Raw genomic sequence first — 21,397 nt, 5'->3', positions numbered from 1 at the left:
AGGAGGCCCCATGGACTATGATGTTTGCAGATGACATTGTGATCTGTAGTGAGAGTAGGGACCAGGTTGAAGATACCCTGGAGAGGTGGAGATATGTTCTAGAGAAGAGAGGAATAAAGGTCAGCAGGACTAAGACAGAATATGTGTGTGTGAATGAGATGGAGGATAGAGGAATGGTGAGGATGCAGGGAGTAGAGTTGATGAAGGTGGATGAGTTTAAGTACTTGGGATCAGCAGTTCAGAGTAATAGCAAGTGTGGAAGAGAGGTAAATAAGAGAGTACAGGCAGGGTGGAATGGGTAGAGAAGAGTCTCAGGAGTGATTTGTGACAGACAGGTACCAGTAAGAGTGAAAGGGAAGGTATACAAGAGGGTAGTGAGACCAACTATGTTGTATGGGTTGGAGATAGTGGCATTTCTCAAAAAGCAAGAGTCAGAACTGGAAGTGGCAGCGTTAAAGATGTTAAGATTTGCACTGGGTGTGACAAGGATAGACAGGATTAGAAATCAGTATATTAGAGGGTCAGCTCAGGTTGCATGGTTTGGAGACAAAGTCCGAGAGGCAAGATTGCATTGGTTTGGACATGTGCTAAGGAGGGATGCTGGATATATTGTGAAAAGGGTGCTAAGGATGGAGCTGCCAGGTAAAAGGAAAAGAGGAAGGCCTAAGATAAGGTTTATGGATGTGGTGAGAGAGGACATGCAGGTGGTTGATGTGACACAGCAATATGCAGAGGACAGGAAGAAATGGAAACAGATATTCCGCTGTGGCGATCCCTAAAGGGAACAGCCAAAAGTGAAGAAGATTGGAGTGAGAGTTCAAATCCAGACCTGTTTAAACATGTTTATTGTGTACCAACACATTTTTTTGTAGTGCCATTTATTTAAAGATTTCTTTTCTTCCTTTCTCTTAATTTTCCCTTTTTTCTTTTTACTTTTTTTTTTTTAATGCCAGTGTGTGTGCAGTGTGGCTTAGCACAAATAGAGAAATAGAGAAATACATAAATGTCATGTTTAGCATTGCTTATCTCTACGGAGCAACACTTTGCAGTGGCCAAATCTGGACTAGTGGCCCACACAGGAAGCAGACAGAACACGTGCAGACAGGGAGTAGACATTGTAAATGTCTAAAAGGATACATTGTTGCAGTTTTTGCTTTCCATCTCACAACACCACTAAGCAATGTTCTTTGGCAGTTAGCATGGTTCCCCAACACCTGCAGCCATCAAAAACCTGCAGAGAAGAAGCAGGCAGTCAACAATTTCAAAAGGAATACATTCTACTAATTCTGTTGGGCACTGCTTAAACACACTAAGCAGTGCTGCATGGTGGTTAACACACTGAACTTAAGAATGAATAGGAAATTATGCAACTGTTATTTAACTATTCCTGTGGTGGCATGTGTAAGTGTAGGACTGGAATACAGATGGTCCTGGGTCGTAATACAGGAAGTGCATTATATTTTTGGTGTTGTGACAGTTCAGTTTATAGTAATGATCAGGAAAATATCCAAATATCATTTAATATTCCTGTGGCAACAGGTGTAAGTGTAGGTCTGTCATACACATAGTTCTGGGTTCTAATACAGAACATTCCAGAAGTTTTTACTGCTGTTACATTTCTCATTATGTTAAATATCAATTATAATAATCTAACATATTATAAATAGTCGCTTTGATATGAATTATATGTAAGAGGGATACAAAATCTTTACTGTGTTTTGAAGGTTCAGATGTATGACTGAGAGTATACAGTGTACTATGTCTCTATAAGTAGAATTCTGCTATCTGGACTTGGATAGCCTTCGCACTTAAATAAAACACATACACAAATGAATGTATATACAAGGACCATGTCAAGTCACACACATATATGGTTAACAACTCAATCTGTCATCAGTATTTATAAATGATTCATGACTACATCTGAGAAGCACTTCTTCTGTGGCAAAGATGGAAAATCACCGCTGTGAAAGAAAATATTTTGTCCCTTATACATAGGTTTGAATCCCACACTGTAAAAATCAATTTTAGCAGTGTATAAAGCCAAACATATGTCAGGTCATGAAATGTATCCCACTAGTGTCTGCAAAGTTAAATCACCTAACAGTCACAGCAGCAGACACCCCTCAAACTAAGGTTAAGTGTCAGATTAACTTTCCCATTTCAAAAATTGCTTTTATTTCTGTTTGCCACTGTTGCTTTCTGCTTAACATTGTGCAAATGTGATTGGCATCATTGCTCGAGTTTGTGCACTATCAGTTAATGCGATAACTGGAATTGATGGGAAATTATTATTTGGTATTGCACTGTTTTGGGATTTGACATATCTGGTGTTAGAAGGGAATGTGATCAATTTAGGGTACAGAGGTGGGGTGTTCAGAAGACCAGAATATTTACTGGACACCTGGTAAAGTGCTACAGCCAAAGTCTTCTGCAGAGGGACTATTTTGGCTACCAGTACATGTCTGAGGCTTAGAACAGTCTGGCCAAGGCTGTGACCTGTGCTTCTGGCATCCCATATACTGGAAAATAGAAGCACCATTTCAATGACCCAAAAAGGTGCAAGAACGATACACTCAACCAGTGGCTGGATGAGTTTACAACTAGCAACATCCCACAGTTGTGTAAGTATGTTAATAAAGGAAATTTATAATACATATAAAACTAAATATGGGCGAGTCTGGTATGCCTAATGGTCTTTTATTCTTTTCTTTTCACAGCTAATTTTGAAGTAGCTGTGAATAGGCAGGCCAATGCTGATCATCTACAGAGACTGAGGGAAATAGGTGGTATGTATGCAGCACAAGAGAAGTATTACTATATCTTTAGCATTTAAATAAAAATGTTTTCCCTTTCTATACAGTAGCAGCAAGTAAGCAAGCCTATCTTAACTGCAAAAGCAAGTATGCAGGCATCAGTCTGTAGCACAAGCCAGCTTTAGGAGTCAAGCATAAGACTGTAGTCAGAGGTTGTGGGTTCAAATGCCACAAGTAAGAACTCTACAATACTGAAATTCTTTAATAATATTACATAAATTAAAGTCAACACAAGTGGCATAAATGCCCTGCTGTTAGCTATAATCTGTATAATTGGACCAAGCATATGTGCAATATCTGCACATTACAATGATTACGTGGACGAATCCGTAATTATACTTTGTAGTTACTAGGAAGTATACTTAAATGTAATACTTCAGATAAAATAGTTCTATTATTGTGATAATGCATTGTATGTCACATATTATGGTACTAATTTTATCTTTTTTTCTCACCCCAACGCTATCTCTCTTTTTTATTTTCTGTTATATGTCATCAAAATGTCTCCGTGTTGTCCATCTGTAACAAATCTCTAAATGACAACAATGAAGGTTCAAGGAACTCAACACTGTTCCCAGAACAAACCACGATCCACGAATATGTCACAAAGAACTTCTTTTATTGAAATACAAAACGAAGGTTGAGCGCTTTCATCTACCCAATGTAGATTTCATCAGAACACTGAATATATCAAACCTTGTCTCTTAAATACTTTAAAATTCCCGCCTAAAACACCACCTGACCAATTAAACTACCATTAAGTTTTAAAGACATAAGAACATAGATTTGGTAAAACCCATATAAACAGCCTTCTAAATATTATCAGTATTAATAATGTTAAAAAATGCCTAAAACAGCATCAAAATTCTATCATATAATAAAAATTCTCTATCGGTGGAATATGAACCATACCCCAACTCTAATAATACATACTAGATGAATGTTTCATATAAAATATGACAAATGCATGGAGTGCATAACAGGAACAATATCAAATGTAAGATATAATCCTACAGTAAATACTAATTACATAACAAATACAATATATAGGTATGACCTGCCTAAATATATTGTGCATTACCAAAGTATATAAATGCCTATATTTAACAATGAAAAATTATTTTATATACATATTTGATTGAGTGTATATGTATATATGTCTATATGTCTCTCTCTGACAAAACTACAGCATTGTTAATTTCTTATAAGGGGCTTAGTAGGAATATTTTCATTGATACCTGGTGGAATTGCCGCATTTAGCTTTAACTGCCATTTGATCTCTTTTTTCCCCAAAATTGCCTTGATGTTACCCCCCCTGGGGTTGTTCCTAACTACTTCAAGAATGGCAAATATGAAGGTGTTAAAACCAGCACTACCAGCTAAATGTCTGTATAGTGCATTATTCATATCCTTCTTTTTTATACAATACAAATGATCGTAAATTCTATTACGTAATTTCCTGTCCGTTTTTCCAACATAAAAACTTGGGCAGGACATGCACTTTCCTATATAGACAACATGTTGGGTCTGGCAATTTCCCTTACAAGATAAATCCTACTTCTAATAATATTCTCTAAACTAATACACTCCACTTGTAAAATGGAAGGGCACTGGTTGCAATGTCCGCATTGCTTAGTCCCTGTCCTATGGGTGTTCCCGGAATTATCTCTGTGATTAGAACTAATGTCAATAATTTTTTTGAAATTCATCCCTGTTTTATATACATATGTTGGTTTCTCACCCACTCTATCACAAATTCCTTCATCACTAGTAAGAATAGTCCAATTACTATTTACAATCTTTCTCACTTCCCCTACGTGATGTCCAAATTGTATTATATATGACCTGTGATATCCTGATGTATTGTATTCATTTGCGCTGGTTGACAATAAACTCTTGCCCGAGATAGGTATATATTTATTACCCCATTCTCGTATAACATATTCGGTGATGTCCTTGATCATGGCCTCAGGATAACCTCTTTGTCTAAATAGTTTGCCAATAAAGGCCATCTCAAGAATCATATCTTCCTTTCTGGAGGTCATCCTAGCAGCCCTTATGCATTGTCCCTTTAAAATACTTCTTTTCTGCGTATAGGGATGATTACTGGAAAACTCTAAATAGGCATTGCAAAAAGTGTCTTTCCTATAGATCTTAGACTGAAAAGTGTGTCCATCGCTGAATATGTAAGTGTCAAGATAATTTATTCCTGTCTTACTGATGTTATAAGTAAATTGCAAGTAGTAAGCACTACCATTGATGTAATCGATGAAATTCATCAATTTCTCCTCATCCCCCTTCCAAAGGATGAATAAGTCATCCAGGTACCTGACATACCAACATATGTACTCCTTCCAGGGTGATTCCAATACAAATTCCTCCTCCCAATCCAATAGGACAAGATTGGCATATATGGGGGCACAAGCAGCCCCCATAGCTACACCCGCTATTTGTTTGTAATACTCCCCTTCAAAGAATATGAAGTTATTATCTAGCACAATATTGATGAATTCTGTTAGTATATCGATCTTGTCCCACTGTAATTGACTGTATTTATTCAGACTGTTAATAAATCGAGTCACCCCATCCGCTTTAGGTATGCACGAAAACAAATCCTTTACATCTATGGTAACAAATAATAAATTGGGGTCCCATATGTCTTGTTTGAACTTCCCTAAAATTCCCAGGAGTCCTTAATAATGTGTGGTATCAACTTGTAGATATGCTTTAACCATTGATCAATGACCTTACCAAATGGAAAGGCCTTGCTACGACTTCCTGAGATAATGGGTCTAAAAGGAGGATCCCTGATGTTTTTGTGTATTTTGGGAATTCCTACTATAGTTGCCATTATGGGGTACTCTACTTTTAAAAAATTGTACAGTTCAAACGTGATTCGATCATCCAATAGAAATTCTTCTAGATACAGGTCAATTCTTCTATGGGCAATATTTATCTGATTGATAGAAGTTACTTCATATTGTTCGGAATTATTCAAAATGTCAAATATTTTGGCAATATAATTATCCATATCATACAATACAACTCTACCCCCTTTGTCTGCAGTCATAATCCTAATATTTTGAGAATATATAGAATCTAATAGTTTTTCGACTGCTACATTCCACCGGGAAGAATCACCTGATTTTTGTAAATTACCATATAGTTCATATATTTTCTTTTACTGACCACCTTTTCAAGGGTTGATAGGGTATTGTGCATGGGTGGAGTGAAATTACTTTTCTTCTTTAAGCAGTCCATTTTTGAATGCTTATCAGATGAATTTTGAAAAAATATACCCAAATTTATCTTTCTCAAGAATAACTTGAACTCGACTAAAGTATCAACCAGATCAAACTTCCTTCTAGGAATATATTTCATACCTTTCGAAAATGTATCAAAGTGTTCAATGTTTATGGGGTATTGTGTATAATTATATATTTTGAAGTCTCCTACACTATATACCACCCCATCAGTGACCCTAATATCAGTAGGTTCACCTTCCTGTACTAGTAACCCCTGTGGGGATTCCTTGTTCTTCGATCCCCTTGTCTCCATCTGTTTTCTTGCCATTTGTAGTTGCCCTTCCACTTTTTTTCTTGCTCTAAAAAATCTTCCCCATGGCATTCCTCTCTATCAAGATCATTGGACATGTAGTCCACATCATTGCCCCTATCACGTCTATCAGGGTTAACATTAATTCTTTTGTTCCAATTGTAGGCAGTTTCATTTTCATATTGTCTTGTATCCCTTAGAAATATTTTACATTTTCTATCAAACATTTTTTTACTACTTTCTACATAGTGAAATTGCTTAACATGCAATTTTTCCCACTGTGGGTACAATAAATCATTTGTTATAGCAACATTGAGTTCTTCTACATCTTTTAATAATGTACTCAACTTGTTGTCATTGCAGGATATTATGAACTCCATAAATTGCCTACCAAAACCGTCAAACATTTTATTACAAGTCAATATATTGGCCTCATTTAGTTCTATCCCAATGGGCTGTTTAAAAAAACGTAGACCCATAGGGACAATGCCACAGTCCACACATTTGCGTAAATATAAATTATCCATCTGCAAGGCTTTTATCTGGTTAAGCTTCTTTCCGAAGCTAAAAATCATGTCCTTTAAAGTGATGTCTTGTTCTTGTACAGTACTATGTTTCTTATGATTATCCATGGACCGGAAATCATAAGGCAGTTTTAAAAAATTATCTAAATTGAAAGTAAATTTATTATTCATACCATCCATAGGTTCCGACGTCTTTGGCCTGTTGGATGTGACAGTTTCTTTCATATTTACCAAGTTTGAACCCACTTGGGAAGAATAGGTGCGTGTGGGTTGCATACGTTTAGGTTTAGCCCCTGACAAAACATACACATCCTCCGAAACCTCACCAGATGCAGTAGAAAGATTAAACTGACGCATGTGATTGCCAACAGTTCCGTTACCATAGAAAGTGCCGTTGGACTGTGAATTGTTCCTTTTCAGGGCTTCTTGACCGTTTGGAATCTCCTCAGAACTACCACTTCCTATGTCGGAACGTGGTGATGTCATCCCCTCCATTTCAATTTTCTCCGAAGCTGTGTTACGTAAAGTGATAGGCGGTGTCATCATTTCCAACAACCGGGTGATTTCACCCTTTAGAATCACCAGTTCTGAGTGTATTTTGTCCACTTCATCTCTCCTGACAGGAGAGAAGTTACAGGATATATCCCCGATGAAATCCATGGCTGACGACAAATACCAACAACGAAGGTTCAAGGAACTCAACACTAGAAGAAAGACAGCACCAAAAACTGTTCCCAGAACAAACCACGATCCACGAATATGTCACAAAGAACTTCTTTTATTGAAATACAAAACGAAGGTTGAGCGCTTTCATCTACCCAATGTAGATTTCATCAGAACACTGAATATATCAAACCTTGTCTCTTAAATACTTTAAAATTCCCGCCTAAAACACCACCTGACCAATTAAACTACCATTAAGTTTTAAAGACATAAGAACATAGATTTGGTAAAACCCATAGAAACAGCCTTCTAAATATTATCAGTATTAATAATGTTAAAAAATGCCTAAAACAGCATCAAAATTCTATCATATAATAAAAATTCTCTATCGGTGGAATATGAACCATACCCCAACTCTAATAATACATACTAAATGAATGTTTCATATAAAATATGACAAATGCATGGAGTGCATAAAAGGAACAATATCAAATGTAAGATATAATCCTACAGTAAATACTAATTACATAACAAATACAATATATAGTTATGACCTGCCTAAATATATTGTGCATTACCAAAGTATATAAATGCCTACAGTAGCAGCAAGTAAGCAAGCCTATCCTAACTGCAAAAGCAAGTATGCAGGCATCAGTCTGTAGCACAAGCCAGCTTTAGGAGTCAAGCATAAGACTGTAGTCAGAGGTTGTGGGTTCAAATGCCACAAGTAAGAACTCTACAATACTGCAATTCTTTAATAATATTACATAAATTAAATTCAACACAAGTGGCATAAATGTCCTGCTGTTAGCTATAATCTGTATAATTGGACCAAGCATATGTGCAATATCTGCACATTACAATGATTACGTGGACGAATCCGTAATTATACTTTGCAGTTACTAGGAAGTATACTTAAATGTAATACTTTAGATACAATAGTTATATTATTGTGATAATGCATTGTATGTCACATATTATGGTACTAATTTTATCTTTTTTTTCTCACCCCAACCCTATCTCTCTTTTTTATTTTCTGTTATATGTCATCAAAATGTCTCCGTGTTATCCATCTGTAACAAATCTCTAAATGATTCACAGCACAGGGAGAAAGGTCAACCTCAGTGGCTCAGCCTGCCACTGCTGGACCAGCTCCATCAATGATGTCCCACACATCTAGGGCCCAGCCTGATACTATTGCCTCTGCTGCTCTTGCACAACCTGCACCCTCAGGTAGCACTACCCTAGCAGCTGGTGGTGTGGTACCCTCTGGAAGTACTGGCAAAGGTGGGGATTTCATCACCTGCCAGGAGATGCCAGGATTGGTGCATAGGGTCATGCACCACACCATTAGTGTATGCCTATGCCAGATGGAGAAACTGCTGTGGTTCATGGTCCATAGGAAGAGAAGATGTCAAGCACTCCAGCAGCATGTGGAAAAAGGGGACAGTGATGACAGTCCTGTGGGTGAGGATTAGATTTTCACTATTCTCATGTTTGACGGACATGGGTTTGCGTTGTCCACTCCCTCAACCAAATCATGGTGTCCCCTAATTTTTTGTGTCCCTTGCCATCCCTGTGTCCTGTTTGGATTAGCATTCTTACCTACCCAACTTATCTGACACAGAAATCCCCAAATCCCTTACCCAGCATTCCTCTCTTACAGAAGTTTAAAAAAAAACTGGCACCCATCCAACAAATAACATTTTGTCCCATACGTAGCACTCCATTTTGCACATGTCTTCTTGACACACCTGATTTGGTCCAATTGGCTATACAACATGACTGAGTTGTTGCCACCCTTCTTTGTGGATGTGACAATCTAAATTCAGCTAATATTCTGTACATATTTTAATTTTATTCATTTTACACTGTTGATGAAATGGATAGCTGTGGTTCTTTCCTACCTCTGTCCTGCACTGCTTTCCTTTTGTTCTTCCACCTGCTTGCCCCCCATTTCACCACTTTCCTATCTACCCCAGTTTAGTACCTATAAACTGGTCAAAAATATAATCACACATAACAGAAATAAGTAACAAAAAATGCAGCCCTTCACTTTTTGGCCACTTTCAGCAGAGTTTGGCATTGTGTGCCAATGCAAAATGATGGAAAATGGCTCTTCTGTGGTGCAGTTACCTCTGCACAATGCTGCTTAAACATGCTACACCATGTCAACACACAACACATAGTGAATGAAGTATAGATAATTATTTCATTGCATTATCACTACTTATTTAAATGTAATACATACACCTGGATTCAAACCCTATATTATCTGGGCTCAAAAAGAAATGTGTCAGTGCATTTATACCTGCTGCCACAGAGTCAGGTAAGCAGCCAGTGTGTTTCATACCATCAGTACTGAGAAATCTTAGAATATTAGCAATGAGGCTCATGTTTGCACACTTCTTAACTACACACAGACAGGGAAAGCAGTAGAAATGTGTATCTTGCATGTGCAAACACTTTGAAAACCTCGTGCAAACCCATTGCTCAGTGGTGAGCTATGCAAAGGGGAAAATACCATGTATTCTATTTACCATCCATTTAGTGTTCATGACATGAAACTACATGTGGAAACACAAACAAAAGGAAGGCACTATCTAAGAAAAATACACATGTTTACAATGCAACCATCTGTTACCTCCCCCCATGCAGTGGAACCTTGGTCTCTTAGTATTTGTTCACAAATATATCAACTACAATACATAAATAAATAACAAATATTGTGTTATATACCATGCACATCTTTAGAATGACAATACACATTCAGATCTTCCAGTACTTGTAGCAATGTGGATACCTGTATGTGTATAGTTTGTAAATTTGTCTCTTAAAGTGTACCTGCAAATTGGAAATGCAACCGCCAAATACTATACATTGCATACTCATTAATCTGGTAACATGCAGAATTGTAATATCATGACAGTTGCACATGGCTAGCTATCCATTTCATGCTGGCCTCTCAAAACATTCTCTCCAATATCCACTGCCGATGTCATGCACTATAAGTTGTCCTGCAGCCTTGTAAAAGTCAGACTTGTGTCGTGGCAACTCCGTAAAATACAGAGTTCTCTAATTTGTGTACTTAGAGAGGTAGGGCTTCTGTTTTCACTGGTGTGTGTGTGTGTGTGTGTGTGTGTGTGTGTGTGTGTGTGTGTGTGTGTGTGTGTGTGTGTGTGTGTGTACTTGCTTGACATCAGAGAGACCATCTTACACCAGCTTGTGGGACACTGCTATTACTATTTTCTCCTAATCAGACACTGCTGATGTCATCACATATAAACTGTAGACTGACACTCTTAAAGTCAGGTGTGGCACTTGCCTTAAATACAGAGTTCTCTAGTCAGTGTGCATAGATAGGGTTTCTGTTCTCACTGCAGTCAATTAAGGTGTGTGTGTGTGTGTGTGTGTGTGTGTGTGTGTGTGTGTGTGTGTGTGTGTGTGTGTGTGCTTTTGTGCACTTTCTTGACATTGGAGAGAGCATTTTACATCAGCCTGTAGGACACTGCTATTAACATCTTCATCTCACCTTAATCTGCTGATGTCATCAGCTATAGCTGATTTGTTGATGTGCAGTATTTACATCAAGGCAGGGTGAGAGTCTGGCTTGTATGTCAGGCAAAAGTCACATCATCCTATACAATACAGATTATAGTCACAGGGCTTTCAGTCTAGCCACATACATCATGACATGGTTTATAGGCCCTGTATTTTCTAGGTGAGAAGTCCCTGTGGTCTCTCCAGCTGCTGCAAGTGTCTGGTGAAGTACTTGCAAAAGGGAACATTGCATTCTATTAGTGTTCTGATAAGGGTCGAGTACAGTGCTGTTATAACATTATCAGATCTGGATACAATGGTCTGACTTATGAGGTGCACAACATAGCCTTTCCATACCACTGTGGAAACTTGGTGTTCGAAGTTTGCATTGCTATCTACACCTGTTTGCAGGTCTTGCACCACTGCATGAGGGGTGTTGTCAATGCTGGAATTAGTGGGGAATTCCACATAATGATACATTGTTGCATTTATTTGTAGACCGTGTGGCTTTGGCAGCAATCTTTTGTCTGTGTTAGCCCCTCCTGTGATATGCTAACATCATTGGTGGAATCAATGATTGCACCCAATATGCAATAATCAGAAAACTTGGTAAGCCAAAGTCTGTGTACTTTAGCCTGGACTGTCAAGAATTAGATTCCAAATAGTAAAGGGCCCAACACAGATCCTTGTGATACACCAGTGGTGTCAGCTCTATTGGTAGAGGTTGATTCACTAACTTTCACAGTATGTGTTCTGTCAGTGAGCCAGTTGGTTAACCATCTAGTGATGTAAGGCTTAATCCCCAGCTGGGAGAGTTTTGCAATGATACCTGAATGTGGGATTGTGTCCAAATCCTATGCCAGATCAAGGTAAGCATTATGCACTGTATTACCTTCATCCAGCCCTATAAAACAGAGTGAATGGGGTATGACAGCATCACCGCTCGCCTATAGCATGAGTTAGAACATACATCTACCAGAAACCCTCTATGCGGAATATGCTCCAGGAGATGGGTGTAAATCAACATGCATCCATCTGAGTGGGGGGACGGGAACAGCACCTGATGCATACATGTATAGACACATCCTGAGTCTCCTCATCTGTGAGGTAGACCAACATATAACTGTGGACCTTTTCTAAATGAACACTGGTAATATATTGGCTGTGTGCAAAAGACATGTGTGAGTTGTTAATGCTACATCCATGTCTGTTACATCTTTTAGATGTCCTCAAAGAAATCATTGAGGGCATGCACTATGAGAGCACTATCATCCTGTGGAACTTGACTAGGCCAAGGCATTGGACACAAATGTACACTGAGTATTCACTCAACACTGTCAGATGTGGCCATAAACACCTATATCACCAAGTGGGTAAGCCACTGGATCACAAGTTCTAAATATGTTGAAATGTGTGAAGTGACCTATATCTTGAGTCTACTGATCAGGTCTGTACATCAGGGCTGTGTGCTAGGCCCTTATCTGTCCATTATTTAAGTTGCAGACATCAATAATGGCATACACATCCTGTGCCCAAATAGCTGTCTGGAGGACTACAGATTGTGGGCAATTATTGACTCCAGCTGTGATATTAGTATAAGACAAACAGTATCAATACACACACCAAAGATTGCTGCCATAGCCATGAAAACATATGAGAAGAAACAAAAGCATGGGGGGATTTGTTACGTTATGGAAACAAACACAACTCAATGATAATGAAGGCATCACACACCTATCAGCAGACCAAGTGGTATGTGACCTGTGTCCTGGGGTAGACGGTATGTAGAATGTTAACCAGTATGTGGTCACATTGGTGACTATTTCCTTGTATGTAACACAACTACTGAGTATGTGCAGGGCATCCACATCAACCACCATAATACCTCCATAGTTCAAAACCTTCATCACACCAACAACTGAGTACAATGCACCCATCTTCATGTACCTCCCTACATATCTTCTAGTGATGTGTAACTGAAATGCACCACCTTTGCTACAGTGAGCTCTCAGACATCTTATTGGCCATATCTAGGTATTCTTTTTGTTACATAAACATGACCATCTGATGCTGCTGAACCCTCATCAAGGTGTTATACCAGATGCACATATGATACCTGTTTCAGTGATGCACACAGTACATACATCGCTGTTTGACAACATTGATGGCTTGGGTTGCATTCATGACAGTGTGGATTGTGCCATATATATGCCATGCATACCAGTCAACTAACCTGGATTGACCATATTGTCACATACAGGTATAGCAGTGTCCCTCCTAACACCTCCAGCAAATGTTAGTGTCAGGACAGTGTGTTTGATTACACTCACAGATTGCTGATATGTTATAATAGTTGTACAAGTGTGTTCATGCAGAACCATCTGTGATCACTCAGAATCACATGTTATATCAGAGACATTGGATTACTGGAGACATTTTTCTGATATTGTCCATAATTGTGCATGCTTTTGTTTACTGTTATCCATGAGCCTGTAACTGTGTCCCACTTGTTGGAGACCTCTGATAACATTACAGCCATATTCAGACAACTCAATTTGTACAGCTTCACAATATGCATCCAACTCCAGTTGTATGTAACATTCCTGATAGACGTCCTCTCAATTGTTCATGTCAGGATGCTCATGTCGCAAAGACATCTACTTCACTGTTATGTCACTATGTCTGTCAGTCACATAATATACATTTTCCCTGTGCTGTCCGTACTGTAACACATCCCTATGTGATTAGTGTTCCTGGTACAACTGTCTTCCATTTACATGCCTTACTCTGCTGTACGTTAAAATGTTTCCCCTGTCCTTTTTCCCTGTGATCATTCCTACAATTCATCTGTGTCCCTATTCAATACACACACTTCCCCTGTTTATTTTAAAATGGCAGTCCATGTACCCTCAAAGATGATTTACGCAACTATTGTATAGAATGCCTGGAAGGGGATTTTACAATACTCTGCACTTTATACATTGACCTGTATTGTGTATGGACCATATACATTGCTATGTGATAAACCCTGAAATCATTGTGATATTCTGTGCAATCCCCCTAATGTTGTTTGCTCATAGGTAAACAGGTTTGCCCTCTGTTGGTTTGTTGCTGGCCCTGAAACCATGCTTGTTTGTTTAAACATGGTGCATGGAATGAATATGTAAATAGTGCTGCTGCTCACCTCGCAAATATGTAAACTCCATGCAGGCTTCGCCCAAAGCCTATGCAGGGTTTATTGAATCCTACCGTATGCTTATTTTGTGGGGAAGAAGAAATATTATCCTAAATGTGACAGAGTTAAAAACTATGGAATAAATTATATACATTTTTGTAAATGTCAGGAATAATGCAGATATAAATATGGATATGATTGATTATGGATACGATGAGAATATAAAAAAAAACATCAAAAGTTGACTTAGATAAAAAGTGTTTTATGTAGTATGGTTATTATGGAATGAAAGAATTAACAAACCTATGTTTAATGGAAATTGAATATTGTCATTAATATTAAAAGAGATTAGATTGTGGTTATGGAAAAAGGAGTGGGGGTTGATATAAAAATTAGTATATGTATGATTTGCAAGTTTGATGTGCAAAATATGAAAATGAAAATTACTTTAAATGATTTTATACATTTGTAAATATTTATATAAATAAAAGACCACATCTATTTTCAACAGGTGCTGGGGAATCCTTTATATCCATATGAGATATAGGTTCATAGGTTAGTACTAAGCTAACTGCCCTTGCGAGCCATTGTAAGCCCAGCCAGTTGTCCCTTGTGAGACTCAAACCCTGTACCTTGTGTTTGTAAGGCAAACACCTTAACCATTAGACTACCCACTCAAGCAAATGGGGCATTGGTTTAAAGCCTCATCCAAGGGATGGCGCACTTAGGAGTGTAGCCACCCCCTTATGCTGCACTGCAGTATCAGTGATTGATCTACCTGGTCTGGGAATAGAACCCACACTGTTCTGCATCTAAGGCAAGGGTGTCACCTACTGCATCACTGGCACTGCAGCCATGATGGGTTTTTCTTTCTTTCTAACAGCAATTTTCAGTCATTCTTTTGTTTTGCAGGTTTATACTGGCTATCCTGTTTATCCTGTTTTCTGATTCATTTTCTGCACCTTCCCATGCAATGTGCTTTGTGCTGCTAGGGTTCTAAAGATTGGCAGATGTTGTAGGGCTTTTTTGTTATACATTCTTGTGATGCAGTAGCTGTCTTTTTTTTATACTGCTGCCCATTTCGAAAAATTATGTTCAACACATAATGGTTCCTGGTTTTATTTTTGTATATGACAACTTGCATACTCATTGAGAGGGTAGCATTGCTTTTTCACTGTTTTAAAAAGTTGCTATCTTGAATTTTGCATTGCGTGTTTTACTTTTGGTGGAAGTACTTGCAGACTGAATGGTTTAATATATCACTGTGCTATTTCTTCACATGACTAGGTCTCATTCCTCAAGGATTATTGGTCATAGATAACACTGAGACCTAATCACTGATTAATTAAATGCTGCATACTTCATAACTGTCCAGGATTTTTGCCTTTTATTTTTAGTGCATTCCTCATAAAATTTGAGGTTTTTGGAAATCATTGAAGACTAAAATTTCAAAATAATGAGGCAGTTGAATTTCAGAGTAAGTCATTCATAAAATGCATGCTAATGAAAACTTGTCATTCTTTTAAAGTTCTAAGTTTGTAAGAACAATATTTAAATTCTATCCCTGATTTAGGCCTATTTGTTTCATCATTACTTTTAGCTTTGCCCAGAATTATTGTGCTAAGAGTTTGAGAGACTGTTGTGATCAATAGTATAGTGCTGATTCCAAAACAAACTGCTAATTCTCTTTAGATGACTGCTAATATTCATCTGCCTCATATCATGTATGTCTGTTGGTTTTAGCATACTTGGTAGGCGCTCATAAAGTGGTTATTTTCTTATTCATCATACATTCATTGTGTGTATGTGTGTGTGTGTGTGTGTGTGTGTGTGTGTGTGTGTGCACATGTGTAATATATCTGCTTATATATATATATATATATATATATATATATATAGATATAGATATAGATATAGATACAGATACAGATACACAAACACACACACACACACACACACACACACACACACACACACACACACACACACACACACACACACACAGGGTCTACCACAAGTGCTTGTGTGGCAATATCCCACAACACACTTATACACTTACAGTTGCTTAAAAAGGCAAGTGCTTTAATTCCTACTAGCCTGATGTCCTGAAACTACATAGCCCTGCTTGCACCCAACCTTATAAAACTTTAAATCCCTACCAGAGCCATAACTCTAACCCTAAAACTCCCATCCGAGTCATTGATTCCTAACCCTTAAAATCCACCCCAAACCTAAAATCCCCTATTGCCCTTAAACCTAAATTTATGGTCATCCCCTAAACCTAAAACTCCCCTCCTGCTCCCTAACCCTAAAACTTGCCTCTTGCTCCCTAACCCTAAAACTACCATCCTGATCCCCAACCCCCAAACCTCCCCTTTAGAATGTTGGATCTGGCCATGTATGCAGTTCTTTGAGTTCAGATGAGATGCATTGATATGTAATCTTTTAGAAACCTAAGATTAAATAAAGATAAGGTGGTGTGATGCTTTATCTTTCTGACAAACCTCTAAATCTATTCTGACAAAGGGCTGCTTGCATAGTAGAGCCAATCTGGTTAATAAAATGCAATAATATGTAAAGCACATTATACATTTTAGAAATAAATGTGGATTTTGTTTTTCAATTTTAGGTCTTAGTACCAATGACTTGGGCAAAACCAATTGATGGAGAACTTCAAAGAAAATCAGAAATTGAACGGAAGCGTAATAAAGAACGACTGAGAGAAAAACAAAGGTAAGTTTGATGTTATACCATTTAAAATAGGGAATTGAAGGTTTTTCCAGTTGTAAAACAATACATAAGAAATATGCCACCCAATTCTTGTATATGATGATTAGAACAGAATTTTATTTCACTTAGCTTCCCCATAGGTTTCCTTATTGTCATTCTAATTGCATTCTGTGTTGCACATGTCAGCTATCATCATACCTCTCAACATGCAAACATATTCATGAGTAGTATTTCACATTCTTACTGGAAGCAGGAAGGGTTATGTGCTATATGGCATTCAGATTGTTTGCTAATTAGATGTCCAGACTTTGGACTGAATATAATTACTTTTCAAGGGATCTGTTCCTAATTTTTGTCTACAAGGTGAGAGGTATGTTATAGTATTCTGACCCACTTCTTGCCTATGATAGGATATCAATGTGCAACCGTGGTCAGGGCAGCATCCATTTTGGGGACACGAGGGTTGCATACTAAGTGACTATATTCTTCATCTTGTACTGTGATGGCTTATTGCTGAATGTAAATAAAAATCAGCTCCACCAAATGAAGGGCCAAGTGTTTTTTAAAGCTGTGGTTAGGTCAGTTGGTGCACTGGATAATCTCCAGACTGGGGATTCTCCCCAAATTAAAGTTGAGAATGGCAGAAAAACTCTTCCTCCATACATTTCAGAAACTAGAAGCTGTAGTAGACTTTATACTATGTCCTTGCTACAGTTATTAGCACATGTTTACATAAAAAGCAGGCAAGTAGCTGGGATATCAGCCACGGTTGTGTAAATATCTCTAGCTACTGCCCTAGTGTCCCCTAACAGGTTGCACCTGGGGCAGCAACGGTAATGTGATTCTGTCCCAGAAAATGATGAATTGCATTAGTGGTATATTTATTGCTTTTATTTATCATGGTTATTTAAGAATTAACTTTCCTGATATTTTGTTAGCCAACAGTGCATTTCAGACACAGATACAGACTTTCAAAAGGACCAAATAAGACATCGCCTTATACACGTTTATTTTTCATGTTCATCACGCAGGTTTAGATTTTTAAGGTAACATTTGCAATTATGCATTTTAGACTATATGTTGCAAATTAAAGAAATAGATCTAGAAACACTATTATTCTCTATAGCGTTCAAAATAGATCCGGAAACAGTGTTATTCTCATTATATCCTTTTGTAACAGAATGTCATGCAGTGTATGTCATGGAATAGAACCTCTCCACAGTCACTGCAATACTTCCATGATACAGATGAGACAGTACAACCCATATTAATTATAAAGTTTTATTTATTGTCTTATCTTCATTAATTGGATAAGATGCATTTAATCAAACTACCTGTTTTTCAGAATGATCCATTAACTTTGGCTTAAAAAAATGTCTCATTACAGTCTCATACAATGCATTACAAATTATAAGATAAAACAAACATCCCTACCTTTTTTAAACACCTTTATTGAATTATCACTTGTGACATAGGCAAATTTACATTTAGATAAAAGTAATTAAACTGCATTAACAAGTTCATGTTTACAAACATTATACTTCACATATTTTGCTATATATCATATAACCTAAGTTACATTACATAAATTAATTAATTCCTGCCTTTTTTTGAACATGAAACATCTTTATTAAACTATCATTTATGATACAGGCAATCACATATTTATATAAATGAAAACAAACCACACCAACACAATCCTAGTTGCAAGCATTTTACATCACAAACCATAGTGGCACGCTTCCAGTTGCAAACAATATACATCACTTATAATCTATCCAATAATTTTCAAACATTACATAGTTCATTTAAGTCGTGGTGATGGTGCTGTGGTAGAGTTGTCGCCTCACAGTAAGACGCTGTCCAGTTTTATTCTCAGCTAGAGCGTCTTCTGCATGGAGACATGCGTGAATGGGCGTACCTTTGTTGAAGGTTGTGCATCAGGGCTGGTAACTCGGCTTGTAAAAATCAACTACCAATCATTAGCAGACTGGAGTTCTGCTGTGGCGACCCCTAACCGGGAAAAGCCGAAAGACACAAACAAACATAGTTCATCTAAGTCCTGCCATTCTTTTAAACCTCATTCCTACCCTGTATGTATTATTCCCACAATTCCCATTTTTCCTGTGTCATTTCCTCCCATCATAAAATATAATGAAACAACACAGGAACTGTGAGATGGAGGAGTGTAGAACCCTGCTCATGCAAAAGGACGATAGTCTCAAACGTTGAATGTTCAAATCAAGACAAACTGTGGTAATATCCAAATACTGAATTTATTATATCCAAGTTAAGCGCTTTCAGCTGTACAGTTCTGATGAAGGCTGGGGTACAGCTGAAAGCGCTTAACTTGGATATAATAAATTCAGTATTTGGATATTACCACAGTTTGTCTTGATTTGAACATTCAACGTTTGAGACTATCATCCTTTTGCATGAGCAGGGTTCTACACTCCTCCATCTCACATTTCCTCCCATCATTTTCTAAATATCTCATTTCAGTTGTTTTATCTCTGTTACTGTATTCACTACTTCTAATATAGTTGGTTTAGATTTTGATTTCCATTTTCTAGCAATTGCTTTTTTGGCAACCAACATAATTAGACATAGCAAGGCCTTACCCTTTCAAGGGAATTCTGATTCTGTATCATAGCTTAGAAAAATCATCTCCCTTATCACAACAATCTACCCACCCAGCATTGCAAACAGTGCATCCCACAGGGAATCAGTAAAGTCTGCCAACTCACCACATTCCCAGACAATATGTTCCCAAATAGCTCTTTCTTTCCCATCAGACTTCCAACATTTGCTGTCTACCTGAGGATAAATTATCTGGAGTCTTCTTGGGTATAGAAATAGCTATGTAAACATTTCCAAGCAAAAATCCTAAATCTTCTAGATTTTGTTGCATATTTGGGAGACATACATATATCCTCCCACTGTTTCTTTGTGACTTGCTTATCCAATCTCTCTTCCCAATCTAGAATCAATCAGAGGAGATTAGAAAGGAGTGGGAAGAGAGATTGGATCTGTATCCCTGCCTTGTATACTGACACATCATTGCTATATCTTCTACATCATGTTGGTGTCCCAACATAATGCCAAACACACAAGATGCATACTACTGATAAAACTCAGTATGTGCTAAATGTCTCAGGAAATTCTTAAACACATTCACTTTTGATTCATTCAGAAAAAATCAGATGTTTTCATCTTTCCTGCCTTTTTCCTCATGAGTATTTGCGTTACCAGCAGGATTCATTGTCTGCAATTCTACATTGTTTCACTAAACCATCTGTAATCCATGTAGTCTATTGTATGGGAAATGAATCTTAAAAGAATTAAGAAATATGGCTTGTTACTAAGGCAAACTGATATTATGTAAAAGCTAAATAAAAGAAAAACGGTCTTTACTTTTTCATGAATCATTCAAGCACCACATCTCTATTCAGGCTTGCAAAGTGAATTACACAGTATGCAGCAAAATATAAAATAACTTGATAATGCTTTTCCAATATGATATTTCAGATAAAATAAATCAAATATCATAAAAGAAAAAAATGGCATGACATGACCTAGTGTGATCAAACTAATATTTGCTAGAAGAGGAGGTAGGTTGTATGAAAGTGTCTAGAAAAATATTGTGAGGAAAGTAAGGAAGTGTGAGCAAGGTTGACATCTTTCCAGATACCCAAAGTGGAACACTGTTTTATAGAAATGTGCAATTTAACAAGGCAAATCATTCCTGCAACCAATGCAAAGTACTGGGTGTCATTTTTTGCCAGAATGAAAGCTCAATTTTATATAGAATTTGTTGTTTATGTTGTTTCATATCATATTAAGCTGTTTCGGATACCAAATAATTGTTTTGCGTGACTATTTAAAGAAACTTAGGAAATATTCTTTGACCAAAATCTTGGGATATTTATCATTTTTTACAGGTACAACCTATCCATATTGGGGCTGTCGTACGGAAGGTAGGACAGGTGGTAATTCTGAGTATGAGCTATACTGCTGAAGTTATAGTTACCAGTTTCTCCCTCTACATAATAGACATATGAGGCATTGAAAATTTCATAATGAAGACAGTAACTTAGCTCTGTGTTTGATATGTTTTGTTAGACAATGTAATTTTGAAGATGACACAGAAGAAGCAAAATAGGCTAATTGCCTGTAACTGTAAATGTGAACATTTCATACACTAGACGTCATAATGAAGTATTAATTGCTGACGTAGATTCAGAAGTGGATACTACATTCCTTAAAATAAATGTGTGACTAGAATTGTCATTGTTTGCAGCAGTTCTGCTTTAAAGTGCCCACATTTGTTTGCCACTATCCTTCATGAGGTAAAATAGTAGCTTCTGATAAATAAGATTAAGACTCAATCTACG

General features: G+C 37.4%; 1 protein-coding gene across 1 annotated transcript in view; it reads left to right on the top strand.

Moving 5' to 3' along the window:
- The window catches only part of LOC122791490 (glutamic acid-rich protein-like), a 2,133,503-nt gene that overhangs the window by 1,204,761 nt on the left and 907,345 nt on the right, over positions 1-21,397 (top strand). Inside the window, exon 8 of the mRNA XM_044059233.1 lies at positions 16,903-17,006. Within this exon, the coding sequence (XP_043915168.1) occupies positions 16,903-17,006 (104 nt within the window). The remainder of the gene's footprint in view (positions 1-16,902; positions 17,007-21,397) is intronic.

This window comes from Protopterus annectens, chromosome 17.part0, assembly GCF_019279795.1.
Source record: "Protopterus annectens isolate FY-2018-M chromosome 17.part0, PAN1.0, whole genome shotgun sequence".
Taxonomy (NCBI): Eukaryota; Metazoa; Chordata; order Ceratodontiformes; family Protopteridae; genus Protopterus; species Protopterus annectens.
The sequence above is the reverse complement of the archived record's forward strand: the minus strand, read 5'-3'. Positions and strand labels throughout refer to the sequence as shown.